This window comes from Gadus macrocephalus, chromosome 16 (assembly GCF_031168955.1).
Source record: "Gadus macrocephalus chromosome 16, ASM3116895v1".
Classification (NCBI taxonomy): Eukaryota; Metazoa; Chordata; class Actinopteri; order Gadiformes; family Gadidae; genus Gadus; species Gadus macrocephalus.
Window position 1 is genome coordinate 3,387,497 of NC_082397.1, and position 18,805 is coordinate 3,406,301.

Sequence of the window (18,805 nt, forward strand, 5' to 3'; positions counted from 1 at the left end):
GGTTCTGAAATGTGTTTATTGTTTGGAGCAGAATGTAAATAGTTTAGTTTTTAAACGACTACAAGGATAAGTAGGGATGTAATCACTCTTTCGAGAGGGGAATTTACTTTAATAAGCTATAAAGTTAACTGTGAATTTTAAATAACATTGTTATTTTTCCTTCAAACCCACACTCTTAAAACAACAGCGCATTTATATGTGCTGCTGTAAATGTTCTCTTGTTGTCTCTCTGGAGAAATTACACAGGCTTAAACACAAGCTCCTCTTGCTCTTATCGCCCGGGGCGCTCTTCACCTCTTCCATTGCCCTTGTTCTCCATCCCCACATTTATACCTTTCAGAACCAACGTCTACTCGCTCTAAGTGGCCAATTTGACTGCCTCTGCAAAATGAAAAATCATTAAATAAAAAAGAACGCAGAGGACTTGTTAGCAGATTCCCATATGGTGGCTGAGTAGGAGCCGAGCATCGCAGCGTAGACCGAGTGCTGGTACAAAGAACCACACTCCCCCACAGTACTGCTACATTATCCTGCATGCATCATGCTGACCAAGTCACAGTAGGACTCTTCTGTCGTTGTTTCCCGCCTCCTCGCACATTCTGTCTTTCGTTCTTTCTTTCTCTCCTACTTCCTTTGTAGAGTGTGCATTTATGACAGAAGCTGCACCTAAGTGTGAATGAATGGTCCTTTATGAAACCAGCTCAATCGCGATCAATTTTTAACTCATTACTCATTTTTCTATTTTCAACCTTATCTAACATAACCTTTGTATCGCTCGTTCATGCTAGCATTATATATCTGTCCGTTCAGCCCCTGTCTCCTTCATCACTGTTCCTCGAGGGAGGGATCCCTCTTCTGGGTTCCTCCGAAAGGTTTCTTTCCTCTGGGTGTGTGGAGATTCATCAAGTCCTTTGGGGGGCTTGGCGTTTGGGGCTGTTGTGTGATGTGTGCAGCCCGTTCAAACCTTTCATCACTGCGTTTGAGGGCTCTACAAACCCTATGTCCTTGGCGTGTGTGTTCTGCAGGAGAAAGGGGGAGATCATGCACACGCACAGCCTCTTCACTCTGCTGGGCGAGCGACTGCTGCAGCACACGGTCACGCTGACCACGTACAACACGCTGTATGAGGTGAGAACGGTTACAGTCACAACATACGACACGCTGTATGAGGTAAAAACTGTTAGACTAACAACATATGACCCTCTGAGGTAAGAGCTATGAGACTAACAACATACAACCCTCTGAGGTAAGAGCTATGAGACTAACAACATACAACCCTCTGAGGTAAGAGCTATGAGACTAACGACATACAACCCTCTGAGGTAAGAGCTATGAGACTAACAACATACAACCCTCTGAGGTAAGAGCTCTGAGACTAACAACATACAACCCTCTGAGGTAAGAGCTATGAGACTAACAACATACAACCCTCTGAGGTAAGAGCTATGAGACTAACAACATACAACCCTCTGAGGTAAGAGCTATGAGACTAACAACATACAACCCTCTGAGGTAAGAGCTATGAGACTAACAACATACAACCCCTCTGAGGTAAGAGCTCTGAGACTAACAACATACAACCCTCTGAGGTAAGAGCTATGAGACTAACAACATACAACCCTCTGAGGTAAGAGCTATGAGACTAACAACATACAACCCTCTGAGGTAAGAGCTATGAGACTAACAACATACAACCCTCTGAGGTAAGAGCTCTGAGACTAACAACATACAACCCTCTGAGGTAAGAGCTATGAGACTAACAACATACAACCCTCTGAGGTAAGAGCTCTGAGACTAACAACATACAACCCTCTGAGGTAAGAGCTATGAGACTAACAACATACAACCCTCTGAGGTAAGAGCTATGAGACTAACAACATACAACCCTCTTAGGTAAGACGCTGACATTTTCCATCCTGCCGAGATGCCTTGTGCTCGTACGTTTCAGAAAATGATGACGTTGCGTCATCTTTTACGCAACCCAGTGCTTGTTTGCATTATCTCTTCCGAGCGTTTAGAGCTCTTGAACAATCCCTTCTGCAACGCAAAGTCGCAAGCCCTACGAGGCGGCCTCAGTCCGTTGCTGCTGCTGTGGGTTTTAAGGTCAGGCTGTACTCATACCCGGTTGTTCTCTCCACCCTCCACCAGATCCTGACGGAGCAGTTGTGCACTCAGGTGGTCCACACACCTCACGTAGAGCCCGACTCCACCGTCAAAATCCACAACCCCAGTAAGATGGTCCGCCTGGAGCCTCTTATCGGCTGGCTGACGTTAATTTCATATCTCTGTTGGATAACTATGTATATTTCATATAATATGTATGCATATTGACAGTTTTTAGTATAGGTAATACCTCTGTTTGACATACTGGTAATATTTGATCTCTGTCTGTTAAAGTGATTTTAATGAAGGTTAAAGTTGTTTTTCATGTTAAATAAAATACAAAGTACGGTGATATTGTTATGGCTTTAATCACGTTTCATCAGTGGACGACATGCTGATGTTGATGCTGATACAGCTTTAATATTCCATACGCCTCTCACAGTGATTCTGAAGGTGATGGCCACTCAACTGGTAGGCGTCGCCCCCCATAGTGAGCAAACAGGCTCCGCCCCCGGAACTGACCTCATGGATGTGAGACGCCTCTTCCTGTCTGACATGATCAAGCTGTTCAGCAGCAGCCGCGAGAACCGACGGTAACTGGCCAACGACTAACTCCTCTGCTAACTGCTAACCCAGCTACCGCTAACATGCAGCTAACTACTGTTAACTGACGCTGTGTAAAACTCCCATGCAGCAAAATCACCCACCGGCTAACTCACCTGCCGCTAACTCTCCCTGAACTAACTCTCCCTGAACTAACTCTACCTGAACTAACTGTCCATGAACTATCTCTCCATGAACTAACCCTCCCTGAACTAACTCCCACCACTAGGTCATCATCACACAAAGCCACTTATTCAAGCATCTGCAAACAGCCAACTGACCTGTCGCTGACTGAGTCTTATTCTACCTCGTATGGTAATAAACCATCTGGTAACTCATTAGCTGCCAACTCACCCTGATTCTTCACCAGTTGAGTTTCTGATTAATTGATCAGAGGTTTTGTGTAGCGGAACAAATTCAATGCTAAATCACTGTCAGTTTAACAGCCCAGCAGATGTTTCTGTGTCACACGGGGACATTCATTTTTCCCTCTTTGGTGAAGAAGATCGGTAGCAATGCGATGTTCTTACACGTGAATATCTCCTGCGGCCTTGTGCGCTTGCCGATGAATAAAGGTTTGACGCATTGGTGGAACAGTGCCACATCAAAACATGGCGATCAATATAATCTACCACGGTACCTTTTAATTAACACCTTTCTCTTGCAAATGAATGAAACTCGTCAGTCTGTTGAAAGTACAATCGATACGAATAGAATAGATGTGAGTGTGTCCGTCTGTCTGTGACTCACCTAGCGCCACCTTTCTTACAGTGCTAAGTGTGTGTGTGTGTGTGTGTGTGTGTGTGTGTGTCTCCAGGTGTCTGCTCCAGTGTTCAGTGTGGCAGGACTGGATGTTCTCCCTGGCTTACCTCCACCCGAAGACGCCAGAGGAGACCAAGGTGACGGAGATGGTGTTCAACATCTTCAGGGTGCTGCTCTACCACGCCATCAAGTACGAGTGGGGCGGCTGGCGAGTCTGGGTCGACACGCTGTCCATCGCTCACTCAAAGGTCCGTCGCTCTTCTCGTCTCTCTGTCCACCACACACTACAAGGCCTGGTGTCTTTCTCTTCGGTCCATCCTGTTGCCCCGTCGCAGGTCCTTCAGTCTGCCCGCCTCTGCCTGTCTTTCTCTTTTATCTGAATGGCTGCTTCTCTGTCTGCCTGTCCCTCTCCTCGTCTGTTTGGCCACTTTGAAGCCTGTCCATGTATCTCCCTCTACCCGTCTCTTCTACCTCTGTCTGTCTGCGCGTCGCTCTCTAAACTTCCCCCCCGTCCCCGTCCCCGTGCCTCCCCCAGGTGACCTACGAGGCGCACCGGGAGTACCTGATCCAGCTGTACGAGGACTACCACATCCTGGAGGAGGAGGACCTGAGGAGGGGGAGGGAGGCGGCGGGCGTCCGCACCGTCTCCGGCCTCTCAGCCCCGCCCCTCGCCGCCTCCTCCTCCTCCTCCTCCTCCTCCTCCTCTTCCTCCTCCGGCGTCAACGGCACGGCGGAGATCAGAGAGAACGGCGACAGCTCCACCCGGACCCCCGAGAGGGCGGGGAAGGGGGGGGAACCCCACCGCGCCCTGGACGAGAGGCGGAGGAGGAGGAGGAGGAGCGTGGCCGCGGTGGATCCGAGCGGGGGGGGGCCGGTGGCGGACGTGGAGGCGCCGGAGGTTGACCTGATGGGGGCGGACGTCTACTGCGCTGCGGCGGTGGCGCTGAACGCCGCGCCGACGCAGGCGGGCGGCCTCGCCGCGGCGGAACACACCGCTCCTCTGATCTCCCTGGACGACGACGACGACGACGACGCCACGGACACGGACACGGACACCGGCCTCCTGTTGGGGCGGACGGCGGGGAGTACCGGCGTCGGGGAGATCCCGACCGGGCGCCTCGATCTACCCGACGCCGCGCCGAGGGTCCAAAACGGCGGCCCAAGTCTGCCGCCGCACGGGTTTCCCAACATCCTGGAGCAGGTGGAGGAGGAGGAGGAGGAGGAGGAGGAGGAGGTGGAGGAGGAGGAGGTGGAGCCGCCTAAAGTATGGTCCGGCATGAAGGATCGCGCTGCCGGGGACGGTACGGCAGCGTCTGCGGGATACGTCCGGGACGCCTCGGACGCCGAGAGGTCCGGCGAGGTCGAGGACGAGGAGATGAGGACCGGGACCAGCTCCTCCTCCTCCTCCGCTCAGGTCAGTGGGTTCGGTCGGGGGTCCTCATTGAGAAACATTAGGGGGCGGACAGAGAGGTGGTGGTTATCTAGAGAGATGGGGACCTGACCAGACTGCTGGGGTCAGGGGCACGCTGGGGAGAAGTGAGGAAGAGGTTTTATTAGGAGGGAGAGGAGTGGGGGAGAGGGGAGAGGGGGAGAGGGGGAAGGAGAGTGGTAGAGGGTCGTTGGACATAAAGGAGTGCGGGAGTGTGAGAGAGAGAAGGGAGAGAGAGGATGTGAGGAAGGAGGGATGGGGGAGAGAGGAGACGAGACAGTTAATGTGTTTTCCCAATAGTAAGTGTTTCTATATAGCGGTCTCCCAGCGGGCTCGTTCTCCTCCACCACTCTGCCGGTAACGGGGACACCATGGCCACGGGGGGGGGGGGGGGGGGGGTCCTTGGAGACAGGAGCATGTATGCTGCAGGAACACTGAGAGATCCTCTCCATCAGTGCGAGCCTGATGGGGGACATTGTTCCGAAAGCGTGTGTACACTGAATTCCGATGCATCATCGCAGTCGTCAAGGAGCAGGTAGGGGTAAGGGAATATGGCTCGAGGATTAACCAAGGATATGCTTATAGGGTAGACGGGGAGACTGCAGCAGGCACTGGGGATCAAAGCCCAGACACATCCAAGGAACTCCGTTACCCTGGCTTGTCGTAGCGGGCATGTGTTATTTACTAGTTTGTATATACCAAGGGATTTTCAGGATTTTTAAGCTAACGCTTAAATCCTAAACGCTCAAGTAGCCTCAGGGATCTCACCCTGGTCCTTTCGAATCTGGTGTGTTAGTGTGTAAGCACAGTGTTTCACAGGTCTTACTCTCATTAGCTCACAAATGGAGCACCAATGAGAAATGGCAAGGGGGGGGGGGTGGGGAGGGGGGGATTGTTGGCTAACTGCTCATGTCCAATTAATGGGCCCTGGTTGGTTGAAAGCAGCTCTGTGTTTCTGGCACACGTTACCACGCAGTGACCAGTGTTTAATACACTGTGTAAATAAGGACCGAGCAAACCTCATTAAGGCTGTTGTTGACACGGAACTCTGAACACAATCTGTGGTGATCAGTGTCACACCCAACCTCCTCAGCACAGTGGATCAACGTGATAGTGCACCGTCCATGCAGCCAGCAGGTCTTGTAGCCACCGCAGGTCGGGTTTCCTACGCTACATTTAATTCTCTCTCCTTCAACCCGCTTTTGTCTCTTCACTGTCCTGTCCGTGAGAGACAAAACCCCCTCCAGATACACGTCGTCTGGTCGTGGCGGGTGTTTGACTCCAGGCCGAGAGACTGGACTTAGGGTCAGACCTCCAGACAGGAACTCTGTGTCCTCAATCGTTACGGGTCACTTCCTGTTCCTGCCCGTGCTCAGGTGCATGACGAGCGGGGCGTGCACGGCAGTGAGGAGCAGCAGCAGCAGCAGCAGCGCCGGAGGTTCAGCCCGGGGCCCCGGACCAGCATGTTCCGCATCCCAGAGTTCAAGTGGTCCGCCGTGCACCAGCGCCTGCTCACCGACCTGCTGGTGGCGCTCGAGGCCGACATGCTTGTCTGGAGGAGGTGTGTGTGTGTGTGTGTGTGTGTGTGTGTGTGTGTGTGTGTGTGTGTGTGTGTGTGTGTGTGTGTGTGTGTGTTTGGGGGATCTGTGTATTATGTGCGGTCATAGAAGCAGGACAGTGCATCTGCTTTTGTTTGTGTGCGTGTGTGTGTGTGTGCGTGGTCATAGACGCGGTTATGTGAGAGAGTGTGTTCCTAGATGCAGGTGTATGTGGTTGTGTCTGTGGTTGTGGTTGTGGCTGCAAGCGTTGGATGAAGTGTGTGGGCGAGATGTGTTGGTGCGTATGCAAACAAGCACTGGCATTTGTATGTGAGTAAATGAGATTTTAGAGCACTTAATTCCCATCTGGGATTAATATAAAGTACATAATATCATTTATCATATTTATTATGTATATTATGTTTGTTTGCGCCTCTCTGTGTGTGTGTGTGTGTGTGTGTGTGTGTGTGTGGGGGGGGGGGGGGGGGGGGGGGGGTGTGTTGGGGGAGGCAGGTGTGTTGATCCCTGAGGGGAAATATGTGTGGGTTAATTGCTGTGCTATGTGTGAGTGAGTCAGCATTCAAGGTACATTCATTGTTCTTAGCTCATTAGGGTTGACGGATTGTTTTAAGTTTGCTTCCATTTGTTTGTCCTTTTGTATTTATTTCAACTGAAACTCTGTTCTCCAATAAGGCTGATTGGGATTTTAGTCATGTTTCAATATAACAAATACACAAATATGTGGTTACATTTTTTCGGACAGCCACTCCACCAAGTCGGTCATGGACTTTGTCAACAACAACGAGAACATCATCTTTGTCCACAACACCATCCACCTCATCTCGCAGATGATCGACAACGTAATCATCGCATGCGGAGGAATCCTTCCTCTGCTCTCTGCCGCCACTTCGCCTTCGGTGAGTTCCTGGGGCGACAATGCCATCTAGCGGCGAAGTGGGAGAACTATCACTGCTCCACTTTGTGTTCCGTGGGGAAATAAGGGCGCGTGTGTTTATTGAAAGTGGTTTTATTTATTGGATCGGATATTGCCTCAATCAGTCTTTAGAGATTCTAATGGTCTTGAAGATTGGTCTGTGTTTCATTTTAGTTTTTTTGGCTTGTCGTTGAGCAAATGATTCGTCTTTATTTTGCCTTGATTTTAACTTTGTTTTTAATTATTTTCGTCTTGCTTAGAGTTTGATGGTTAGAAATCAAACAGCATGTGTTTTTTTAGCTAACAGTTATTGAGTTGCTGGATTCAAAGCCTCACATGAACACACTTGTAGCAGTTTACTTTAACGCATGCATCAGGGAATGAGGCAGGAAACTAGATCTACGATAAAAACCGGCAACAGAAGCAGAGCTCCCCCCGTGTCTGCCTTGTGGCCTCTGAGAAAGGCACCTTGCATTTAACTACTCATGACCAGCTTGTATGTTTGCATGTTTGTCAGCTCTGTGTGTGGGTGTGTGTGGGTGTGTGTGCATGTCTTTTTATCCATTCTATTCATTGGCTTCATTGGCATGGGAACACATGCTCGCTGCCAAACCAAGCATCTCTCTATGTCTCTGTCTGGCTGTCTATTGTGCTGTCTATCCTTATTTGATTTCCCTCCTCTCACTCTCAATCTCCCCATTAAGTTTCTCTCTCCAGGCCCTCTCTCTCTCCCTCTCCCCCGTCAGTCTTTTTCTCGTCTATCTGTAGATCTCTCTCTCACTCTCTTCGCCTTTGATTCATCCTCGATAAGATGCGACAGAAAATGAAACTCACCATCCCTACGCTAATGTTATTGAAGAACACTTCCTCAGGTTTCTTGCACGTGAGTTTGTGTGTGATAGTAGAAGGTTAAAAGGCAACCGTCACACTGTGATATTTCTGCAACGTCAACTCCCGATTCCACGGAAGAATTGCAGGAAAGTTGGACCATTAAGACCATGGGTCTGGGAGACAGCATAGACCCAACAGACCGCAGACCCCCGTTTCCCCGATACGAGTGTGTGTGTGACGGACGCTGTGTCTGTGGTTCCCAGGTGGAGCTGGAGAACCAGGAGGCGTCCCAGGGCATGTCCCCGGAGACGGCGCTCTCTGTCCTGGGACGGCTGGTCTCACTGGTGGACGTCCTGGTGTTCGCCAGCGCCCTCAACTTCTCCGAGGTTGAGGCAGAGAAGAACATGTCGCCTGGAGGCCTCGTCAGACAGTGCCTCCGACTGGGTGTGTGTGTGTGTGTGTGTGTGTGTGTGTGTGTGTGTGTGTGTGTGTGTGTGTGTGTGTGTGTGTGTGTGTGTGTGTGTGTGTGTGTGTGTGTGTGTGTGTGTGTGTGTGTGTGTGTGAGAGTCATAACAAGTGTGGGTGAGATGGTGGGAAGATGTTGGTAATGTTTGTTCCAGGATCTAACTTTGGCGTGACACATTTTTGGTATAGATTACAGTCACATTGGAATGAGAGGCTGATTGCGGATGTTGTTTCGATGTTTTAAAATGTGCTGGCATTAAAATCAAACCAACCCTGACACAGCGCATCCAGTCAGCTCGAAGTCATGTGACGATGAACCATAATAAACCTTCTCCTTCTCTCTCTCGGTCTCACCATGTCTGTCCATCTGTCTGACTCGCGCTCTCTCTTTTTCTCTCTGTTGCTCTGTCTCTCTCTCTGACTCTCTGCCTGGGGTATGTGATTTTTGTGGGGTTTTTTCAACAGATTCTCTCTTCCTCTCTCTCCTTCCTCCCCCCTCTTCCCCCCAGCTATCACTAACAGAGTCTTAGTTATGGTGCCGTGAACATTATATATTGTTTGTTGTTCCCTTTCAACTTTGAAATGAGAGCCTCTTTTGTGTGTGTGTGCGCATGCCTTTATGTTGATGTGTGTGTGTCTAGTGTGTTGTGTGGCAGTGCGGAGCTGTCTAGACTGCAGACAGAGACAGAGAGACAGAGGAGGCAAGGCCCAAGAGACACTGCCCAATGGTGCAGTGGTGTGCAAGGTAGGGGAGATCTACTACCTGACTCACCTCCTCACGGTACTTATCTCACCTCCTCAAGTATTATGTGACTCACCTGTCTCACCCCAATGTGTCTGACCTCTCACCAGGTCTCAGAAATGGGATGTTGCTCCTGGCTCAGCTGTGTGCTTCGGGCTTTAGAAATCGTGTTTACCGACAGTGACCTCTGACCTCTCTCCTCTCTAGGACCCGGAGCGCCTCCTGCAGGATGTGGATATCAACCGACTGCGTGCCGTGGTGTTCAGAGATGTGGTGTGTGTGGATTTTTATTGGTTTGTGTGAAACTAACACTGGGTTTATTTTTGTTTGTATGCCTGAGCGCTGTATTTTTCTTAATCAGTTTTCAACCAGCGTTCATCTCTTTTATTTATTATGGCTTACCTCCACAACCCAAAAAAAAAGTCCAGATTTTCTGCATTAATTTTTTATGTGTGTTTGTGTTTATCCATGGACCTGAATTTGAGGCTTGAATAAGGTATAATAAGGTGTGTTTGGCCAGAGGGGGCGGGGCTAACAGTGCGGTCTCCTGGTAGGACGACAGTAAGCAGGGCCAGTTCCTGGCGCTGGCCGTCGTCTACTTCATCTCCGTCCTCATGGTGTCCAAGTACCGCGACACCCTGGAGCCCCAGAGGGAGACGGGCAGGCCCACCAACCAATCAGAAGCCAGCGTGCGTCCAGAGCTCAACTCACCCAGCATCACAGGTCAGTCTGTCTGTCTGTCTGTCATCTGGCTCTGTTGGTCTTTCAGTCATCTAGCCCCTTCCGTCCTGTCTGTCATCAAGCACAGTCTGTATTTCTGCGTGACTGACCATCAATCTCTGTCTGTCGTCTAGCTCTGTCTGTCTTTCCTAGAGTTCGTAACTTTGCTTTCCGTCTTAATTTCAAATAATTGTCCTTCTTTTTACATTGACTTTGATTAAGAGAGGGGAAGAGACGCTCAATTATAGATGGGTTGCATCAGATCTCCTATCTCCCCACTGAAATCGAGAGTGAGGGAGAGGGAGAGAGAACCGTGACCAGAATACAGCCTGTGTGAGCTCGCCACAGCATCTCCAACTCAGTGGAGAGAAGATGATGAAGACTCACAGAGTATTCCTGCTCTCTTCATTGCCTCGTCACTTAACGCAACCAGAGATGGGGGGGGGGGGGGGGGGGGGGACGACGCACGCTCGGCCACATCACCCTAATCTAGAGGAAGGGGTGCTGAGGGATGAATCAAACATGAGCTGGGGAATCGATGTGTTTTTGCACAAATGGCCGCTGTTCCTTTTACGATGAGAGAATGTGGAGGGGCTGTTTCCGCATGGGACACCCTCGCCTCGGTCGGGGAATGGCGGGCATGACTTCCCCCCGATAGTGCCCGCTCGGAGAGAGACACGGAGTGAGATCGAGTAAAAGGAAAACATCAAGAGGAGCGCCAAACCCCGGAAGATGTGTCGGAGCCGCAGCTCTGAGTGGCGTGTCTTTCTCGTTCCCTCTTTCAACCCGCCATCCTCTCGCCTCGCGGCCCATAAAGGCAATATGAAATGGAAAGAGAAAAATAAGTGCCGATCACGGGGAAGGAAAGACTTGAGGAGAGAAGAGCTGAGAGAGAGAGAGAGAGTGAGAGACTGAAAGAATTTTGAGGAAATCCTGAAAAATACATCCTGAAAAAGAATATGAAGATGAAAACGGGGATCACAAGGGGGGGGAGTGAGATGAGGCAGGAGAGAGATCATGAGGGAGAGGAGAGACCCGGAGAAAGAGAGAAGGCTAAGAGAGAGACGGAAAGAGGGAGAGGAGAGTGATTGAAAGAGGGAGGAGAGATCGCTTGAGAGAGGGAGCTAGAGAGAGAGAGGGAATGAAGGAGAGGGATGGAGAGTTGGCGAGAGAGCTGGACAGAGAGGAAAAGAGGAAGAAAGAGAGTGATAGAGAGAAAGGATGAAAGAGGACGGCGGCGGCAGCGCTGGCATCACGCTGGTCTTCTTGCGGTGTCTACTGATTTTTTTTTCTGGGCCCATTGGAGCCAGACCTTCTATTTCAGATCAAGTGTCAAAGCCATTAGCCAAGCAATCCACCAGACGATTGGGGGAGGGAGGGGGGGAGAGAGGCACACTGCCGCCTTCATAAATTTCAGCAGAAATGGGGGAATTGTTGGGTCGGCATGTGGCAGACGATTGTCTGATGGAAAGTCGAGCCAGACGCCGTGCTAAATCAGTCCGACCCCGAACACCGTGCACAAGATGAATAATGACGAGGAGGAAGGTGAGGGGAGGGGAGGGAGGGAGGGAGGAGAGGAGAAGAGAAGGGGGGGGAGGGGAGAGGAAGATAAGAGAGAAGGAGAAAGGCAGAGAGGAGCAGGCGAAGGTGAGAGGTAGGTGAGAGTAGGAGGAGGAAGGTAGGGCAAGGAGACGGGTGAGAGGAGTAGGAAGGTGAGCCCAGGGACCTTGTGTCATATACACCAACAATCGTTGATTCACAATTTTTGGTGACGTGTGTGTGCGCGCGTGTGTCTGCGTGTGTGTGTGCGTGTGTGCGTGCGTATGTGTCTGTGTGTTCTCCCAGACTGCCCCCTAGTGTTCAGCAGCAGTAGCAGCAGGTCTGGGTTCCTCCCTATCGACGAGGAGTCCCCCCCCCAGGTGCGAGGCGTGCAGAACGGAGGCGTCCCGGAGCTGCACGGCGTCTCCTCCCTCTCCTCCTCCCTGGAGGGGGGCAGGAGGGGGAGGTCCCAGGACGGCCTGCCCCGCCCCCCGTCAGTCAGCAGCATCAGCCAGGGCCCGCGGGAGGCGCCAACGTCCGGGACATCCTGAAGAGTCTGGTGTCCCCCCCGGGGAGGGAGGGGCAGAGACCCTCTGCTACCCCGACCCCAACACCCTGACCCACGCCGCTCTGCCCCGGCTCTTCCACTCCTTTGACAGGTGGGTGGTGCTACCGGACGTCCCGAGCTGGTCCAGGGGGGGGTGATGAGGGGGGGGGAGGGGAGGGAGGATGGGGAAGGTACAGCAAGAGTCAACGCCACGATCAAACTGCAACACAAGACCAGAATGAGGCTAACATCAGAGCTACACCGTAACCAAATCACACTACCCGGACCTAAACACCCTTCAACACAACAACCACAACACAACACCACCAAACTGCAGCTACAGCGAACCACAACCAACAACACCAAAAACACAAAACAAGAATGACGTCAACGGTATTCATCGTCGGTACAACGCCATAACTTCCCCAAATCAAAACCAAACCACACACCACAGCTGAACATACTCAACTCCATAGCTACACTAGTAGACAATACTCTCTGTAACGCACTGCCCTAGAACCCAACAGAACAATTTTGTTTAGTCGTCTTTAAAGACATTGTCTTTGATGTGTGTAGAGTAAGTCATAAATTATTGAATGTTTGTTAGCATAATGTATATGTTAGCGCATAACGTGGGACATAGTCTTGACAAACAACTTCCTTCACAGACAGGAAGCGTGGCGAGGGCTAGAATTGATTTCGTGCTAGCTTCATTTCACCCCCCCCTCATATCTATCAGCGCTAAGACACACCAACACTGATGGCTTTTTAAGCAGCGATGCATGGATCTCTCGCTCTGTGCGGTGTGTTTGTAGAAGTCTTAGCCAGAGACTGTGGTGTGTTTACATGGGAGATTTAGATTACACCGCAGTAATCTGTCTGGATTTAGGAGTTTACAGAAGCTGCTCTGCTTCTTATCTCCAGGAGTCCATTACATACACACCAAACAAATCTAACTCTAAAATAATTAGGTTGGAACGGAGAAAACTCCATCTGTTCCCTTGATGAGAGAGAGAGAGAGAGAGAGAGAGAGAGAGAGAGAGAGAGAGAGAGAGAGAGAGAGAGAGAGAGAGAGAGAGAGAGAGAGAGAGAGAGAGAGAGAGAGAGAGAGAGAGAGAGAGAGAGAGGCGCCTCTGCCCTGTTCTCCTTCCTTCCTCTCTCCTATTCTTCCACTCTGCTTTCCTCCTCCTTCCCCTATTCACTCCTCTTATCTCCTCTCCTCTCTTCTGCCATCTTCTACTCTCCTCACCTCTGAACTGTTCACATTGCGTAATGGAACAGCCTCAATAACCCCTGCTTGCTCCCAAGAACACTTAATGTCGGCTGCCTTGCGTCAAACCATGTGATTAATAACTGAATAGTACAAAATAATCGTCAACAGACAGAGGCCCATCCCCTAGTACGAGTTGACCCCGGTGAACGGAGGAGCAGTAGGAGGGGGGGGGGGGGGGGGGGGGGGGGGGGGGGGTGGAGGTTAGGGTGGGATGACAGATTAAACAGCAGTGGCCCCCATCGGCCCCCCCTCCCCTGTCAACCTCACCTCTCACCGCCTTAATGGGAGCTGACGGGCCCCGAAACCACTAGCCGACACACTCTGAATTATTTTTGAAATGCTTTCACACAAACTCACCCCGGCGCGCATCTACAACTCAGTCTCCATCACCTCCACCACCTCCACCCCCCCCCCCCCCCCGCTCTCTATCTGCTCTGTCTAATTGTTGGCCACCTGCCAGCGAAATGAGCTGCCAAGCCCTCGCCTCTTCATCTGTCCGTCATGGCCGCCCTGGATTGGGGATGACAACTTCAAAACAGCAGCCAAAAGGGGGATACATCCCGGGGGAGAGGACTATATAGGAGGCAAAATGATACAGCTGTGTCGACCAGCAGCCGTAGCAGGTATGCCTCTATGACGCGGTGTTTATGGTTCGGCCTCAGTAACTTCTGATCGTAGTCCGCTAAACAAATCTCAAGGTCATTAATGCAGTGACATCTAGGGATCTTCATGATGCGGACCAAGTGTGTAAATACTTTATTCATCTGCAAAGGGGACATTCGGTTGCCGCAATAGCATAGTACTTGTACTGTGCTATATAACAAAATGGGATGATGTGGACCATCTATCGCCATCCCTTTTGAATGGAGGCTGTAACCCACGGGCAACGGCCTTTGTGTGCTAAGAAGGGGACGCAGAGACCCACGGGGGAAGTAAACATGGAAGTATTGAGCACAATAATAATTTGGCTTCCATCGTAGACTTCCAACATGGGTGGATAGTTTCTACGGTTTGTCCTCTTAATATTCCTATAACCACTGCTCCTCCTCACCCCCCCCCCCCCCCCACCTTCATCACCATCCTCCTCTTCTTATTCCCCTCCCTCCTCCCTGGCTCCAGATCCTCTACACTTCACCGTGTGATGAGACGCTACCCTAATTGGTTCTAATTAAATGAGTGAGCAGAAAACACAAGCATACCACTTTAATTCCCCTTCGTATCCCTCTTCACAGCCCCCCCCGTTCCTCCACATAATGAATGGAGGAAAGGGAACTCCATGTTGAAGCACTTTTTTCGCAGAAATCAGTCATTAATATTCATGTGCACATTAATCCCTGCTCAATGAAATCAGTCATTAATATTCATGTGCACATTAATCCCTGCTCAATTAAGAAAATATCATTAATAATGTATGCGCTGTATAATCTCTACATGAGTCATAAAGTGCGTGAGGAGGTTATTATTCACGAGGCGGAGTAGATGTTTAACCAAGACCCTTTGGGTATGCTGTACTGGGGTTTCTATTACTATTATGAATATTACTGATATTTGTAGTCATCATAAATGTATCTTCTTTATTGTCTTGTTGCAATTTTCTCTTGTTAAGTGTTGCAGTTATGCTTGGAATCCTCTATTTATAATTAACGTTTATTTGATTTATTAGATATTAAACAGACACTTTTATCCGAAGCACATGGCGGTGAATTCCGAGCATGTCATTAAAGAGCAGGTTTGGGGGTTTCTTAGCTCAGCGATGCCGACGTGTGAGGCTTTGGACACAGAGACGGAGTAGTCTATTCTGTCTCTGTATTTTGAAGTATTTGAAGCCTGGCTGTCTTTGTGATTACATCACAAAGAACAGATTGGCACAAGAAATCTGCTGAAAAAAATGTTCTGCCAATCAGTTGGTCAATATTCAAGCAAGCGCTCTCTGTTTTTTCTCTCTTACGTTTTTTTCTTGCCTCCATCTGTCTCTATTTTCTCTCTCTTTATCTTCCTCAGTTTTTCTGTCTCTGATCATATTCAATTCGGTTGGCTCTACACTTCAGTCCTCCTACGTGTGTAGTAAAGAGTTCAAGTCAAAGCTCAAAAACAGATCCAAGATGGTTGCCCATCGGCCTCTGCAATCATCCAAGTACTCCAGAGCCCACTAGCCGGCCAAACTCGGGCTCATGGTTAACGTTAAAAACATGAAAGAGAGATAAGGAGTACTTTGGCCGACGCATCAGAGTGTCTCGAGCGATGTTTGTCAGAGATGTTGAAACGGCGAGTTCCGTTGTGGGAGGTTCTCGTAGTTGTGGGCGCCACGGCGTGGGAGACGAGGACGTAACACAGGCCTGCTCTGGTCTCCGTCTGCGTCTCCTCTGGCTGCTCGGTCCTCCTGGTCGGGTCTCTCTCCTCCACTCCCCTCTCTCCTCGTCTCCCTCTCTCCTTTGGGCTCCTACTCTCCCTGTACATGTCCTCCTCTCTCCTCCTCAACTTTCCCCTCTCCTCCTCTCTCTCTCTCTCTCTCTCTCTCTCTCTCTCTCTCTCTCTCTCTCTCTCTCTCTCTCTCTCTCTCTCTCTCTCTCTCTCTCTCTCTCTCTCTCTCTCTCTCTCTCTCAAATCTATTGTCCTCCTCCTCTCTCCTCTCCTGGGCCTGCTCTCTCTATTCATTCTCCTCTTTGCTCCTCCTCGCTCTACCTCACGACTCTCTTCTGCTCTCCTCAAATTGTGTGTGTGTGTGTGTGTGTGTGTGTGTGTGTGTGTGTGTGTGTGTGTGTGTGTGTGTGTGTGTGTGTGTGTGTGTGTGTGTGTGTGTGTGTGTGTGCTTGCCTGTGTCTATGTGTTTGCGTATATGTGTGTATATTTGTACACGTGTAAAAATGTCCAATGGATTTCCGCCTCCATTTATTTCCTGGCCTTCCTCCTTCCCTTGTGCACTCTGAACTCCTAACCCCAAACAAACAGAGGGCAACACGCTACCAGAAAGTTGTGGTGTCCAACCCTATTGTAATCGAACTGGTCTGAAACGCGTATAAAAAAAACGGATGATTACTTAGCCAATATTACAACACTTTCAGTAACATTATACAATTAGCTATCTTTTTTAAGTTATTGCTACATAGCCAACATTAGCATTGACAGACGTTTAATCACCGGTCTAGAAGAAGCGTTGCACCTTAGGAAAGAAACGGCCCAAAGCACAACTTACTCTCGGGGTCTGTGAAGCCTGTTAAGACTGGAGCTGTGATGACAGACCGTTCTAAAGATGACTTTAACATCCTGTCGTCTGTAGTGCGCCTGGTTAGCCTGTATACAGGGCAGTGCTGCTGCCCCCTGCCCCTACGTGGGTTGTAGAGTAGTTTGTCCTCCCTGTCAAAAGTGTTTCAGACCCGGGAGGAGGGGAAGAGGGGAACATGTCAGAACCCTTCGTCGCGGCCCAGACAGAAGACCCTTTCAGACCTCCCTGGTGTGAGGAATAAACTTGACGTCCCGTCGCACATCTTGTTGTGAAGCCCAAGGGTTGCGACCCCATAAAGAAGCGCTTTGCCTCTGCCTTACCCAGCATGCCTCGCTGCGTCATCGATCATCCTCAACATCAGCAGTGAAAATACAGTGTTGCGGCGAAAGAGCTCCATGTGTGTATGTTTGTGTGGTCTTGTTTGTCCAAGGTCACAAGTTAAAGTCTCCTGAAATCATGTGACTTGACTTTCCTAATGTGGGGCAGCAGAGATACCAGGGAAACCACCGTCTGCGTTTAGCAGCAGACTTTTGACGTTTTTTTTTACTAGGTTCAATATGTACTATAAATATATCAGCATATATCAACAGCTTACCCAACAATAAATAAAGGAAATAAAAAATAATCGTATGTATGTCACATCCGAAAGATGTATAACCTGTGCGAAAGGTTTGGTTGGATTTTTAATGTTATGCCTTTTTGTTAAAATTGACAAAATGTACAAAAAACGAACAAATGATTTATTATTTTTTATTTATCATATTTGTGATATTTATCATTATTATAATTATAATTTACAATATATACTTCAAGATATATACAAATATATAAAATATTGTGTGTGTGTCTGGAGGTGAATACTTTGCAAATCTTCCTTACCCTGAGAGGAAGTCTTTATTATTTATGAGGGCCTCTCGTGTGATAGTGAAGATTTTTTTTATGTTAATGTTTTATGTGTTTGTGTCTGTGTGTGCCTTTACATATAAGAAGGTTTTTAACATTTATTTGCGTTTTTTTAATGTTCAAGCATTTTCTCTGATGCATGTACATTGTGCATGCAGGTGTGTGTGTGTGGTGTGTGTGTGTGTGTGTGTGTGTGTGTGTGTGTGTGTGTGTGTGTGTGTGTGTGTGTGTGTGTGTTTGCCTGTGTCTATGTGTTTGTGTATATTTGTACGTGTTCATACACGTGTGTTTTTGTGTGTGTGTGTGTGTGTCTGCAGGAGTGTGGTGGTCCCGGTGAAGCAGCCCCCCGCCACCGGCGTCGTCATCACCACGTTGGGTGTCTCCAGCGCCAACCCTGGTCTCCCTGGCAACGGTTCGCCAAACATTCTCAGCGCCCCCGCCCCCACCTCGGCCGCTGCCACGCCAAAAGCATGATCAACACCACCGGTTACGCTGTCCTCGCCAGAGGTCACGACCCCTCGCTCACGCCATCCCAGAGTCCGTCCATATCATTAACTTGATGCAACCTATACCGGCCCCCCACACACACACACACACACACGTACACGTACACAATCAGTACCGGTAATATGGGCCCTATTCAGAGAGTAGCCATCTTGGGTCATTCAGTTCCCCCACTCATCTCAAGATGGCTGTTGGCCGATTAAGGCCATCGTTTAGTACCTCTTACCTCTCGCATGCAGCTGGTGTTCTGCCGAATGTGACCGAATCGCTGTACTTCTTAATGACCCCAGACGGAAAAATCCTTCCTTTGAACTGCGGCGAATGATAGCTCCCCAGTTTATTTGTAAAAATATGAAAATATAGAGACATATCCATAGGCAGGCCCATTACACAATGTGTCTGATGCATTGTATTTTAGTATTTGTATCTTACGCACAATTTCAATGCTAGTTCCGTTTTTCTAACCCAAATAGTTATATATAAAAGTAGGACGAGAACTCAGCTACCAGACTACCAATAGCGTCCACTAGATGGCAGTGTTTCCATTCCTTTGTGTTACTTGTAACTAGAACTCCTTCTAAGATGAGATACATTTTATTGATCCAAGACACGAAATTTGGCAAGCACAGCTGAAAGTACAAGAGAGTAATAAGAAAGAATATTTCATTTGTAAGAATAAGAATGATTTA

The 18,805-nt window shown here is 49.4% G+C and overlaps 1 protein-coding gene across 1 annotated transcript in view; it reads left to right on the forward strand.

Annotated features, from left to right (window-relative positions):
• Positions 1-18,805, forward strand: part of nbeab (neurobeachin b) — a 135,104-nt gene that overhangs the window by 64,432 nt on the left and 51,867 nt on the right. Inside the window, 15 exon segments of the mRNA XM_060075779.1 lie at positions 1,026-1,128; positions 2,149-2,230; positions 2,546-2,696; positions 3,524-3,716; positions 4,004-4,882; positions 6,274-6,458; positions 7,199-7,356; positions 8,399-8,644; positions 9,307-9,410; positions 9,570-9,680; positions 9,962-10,130; positions 11,973-12,190; positions 12,193-12,259; positions 12,262-12,325; positions 17,930-18,084. Of these exon segments, the coding sequence (XP_059931762.1) occupies positions 1,026-1,128; positions 2,149-2,230; positions 2,546-2,696; positions 3,524-3,716; positions 4,004-4,882; positions 6,274-6,458; positions 7,199-7,356; positions 8,399-8,644; positions 9,307-9,410; positions 9,570-9,680; positions 9,962-10,130; positions 11,973-12,190; positions 12,193-12,259; positions 12,262-12,325; positions 17,930-18,084 (2,885 nt within the window).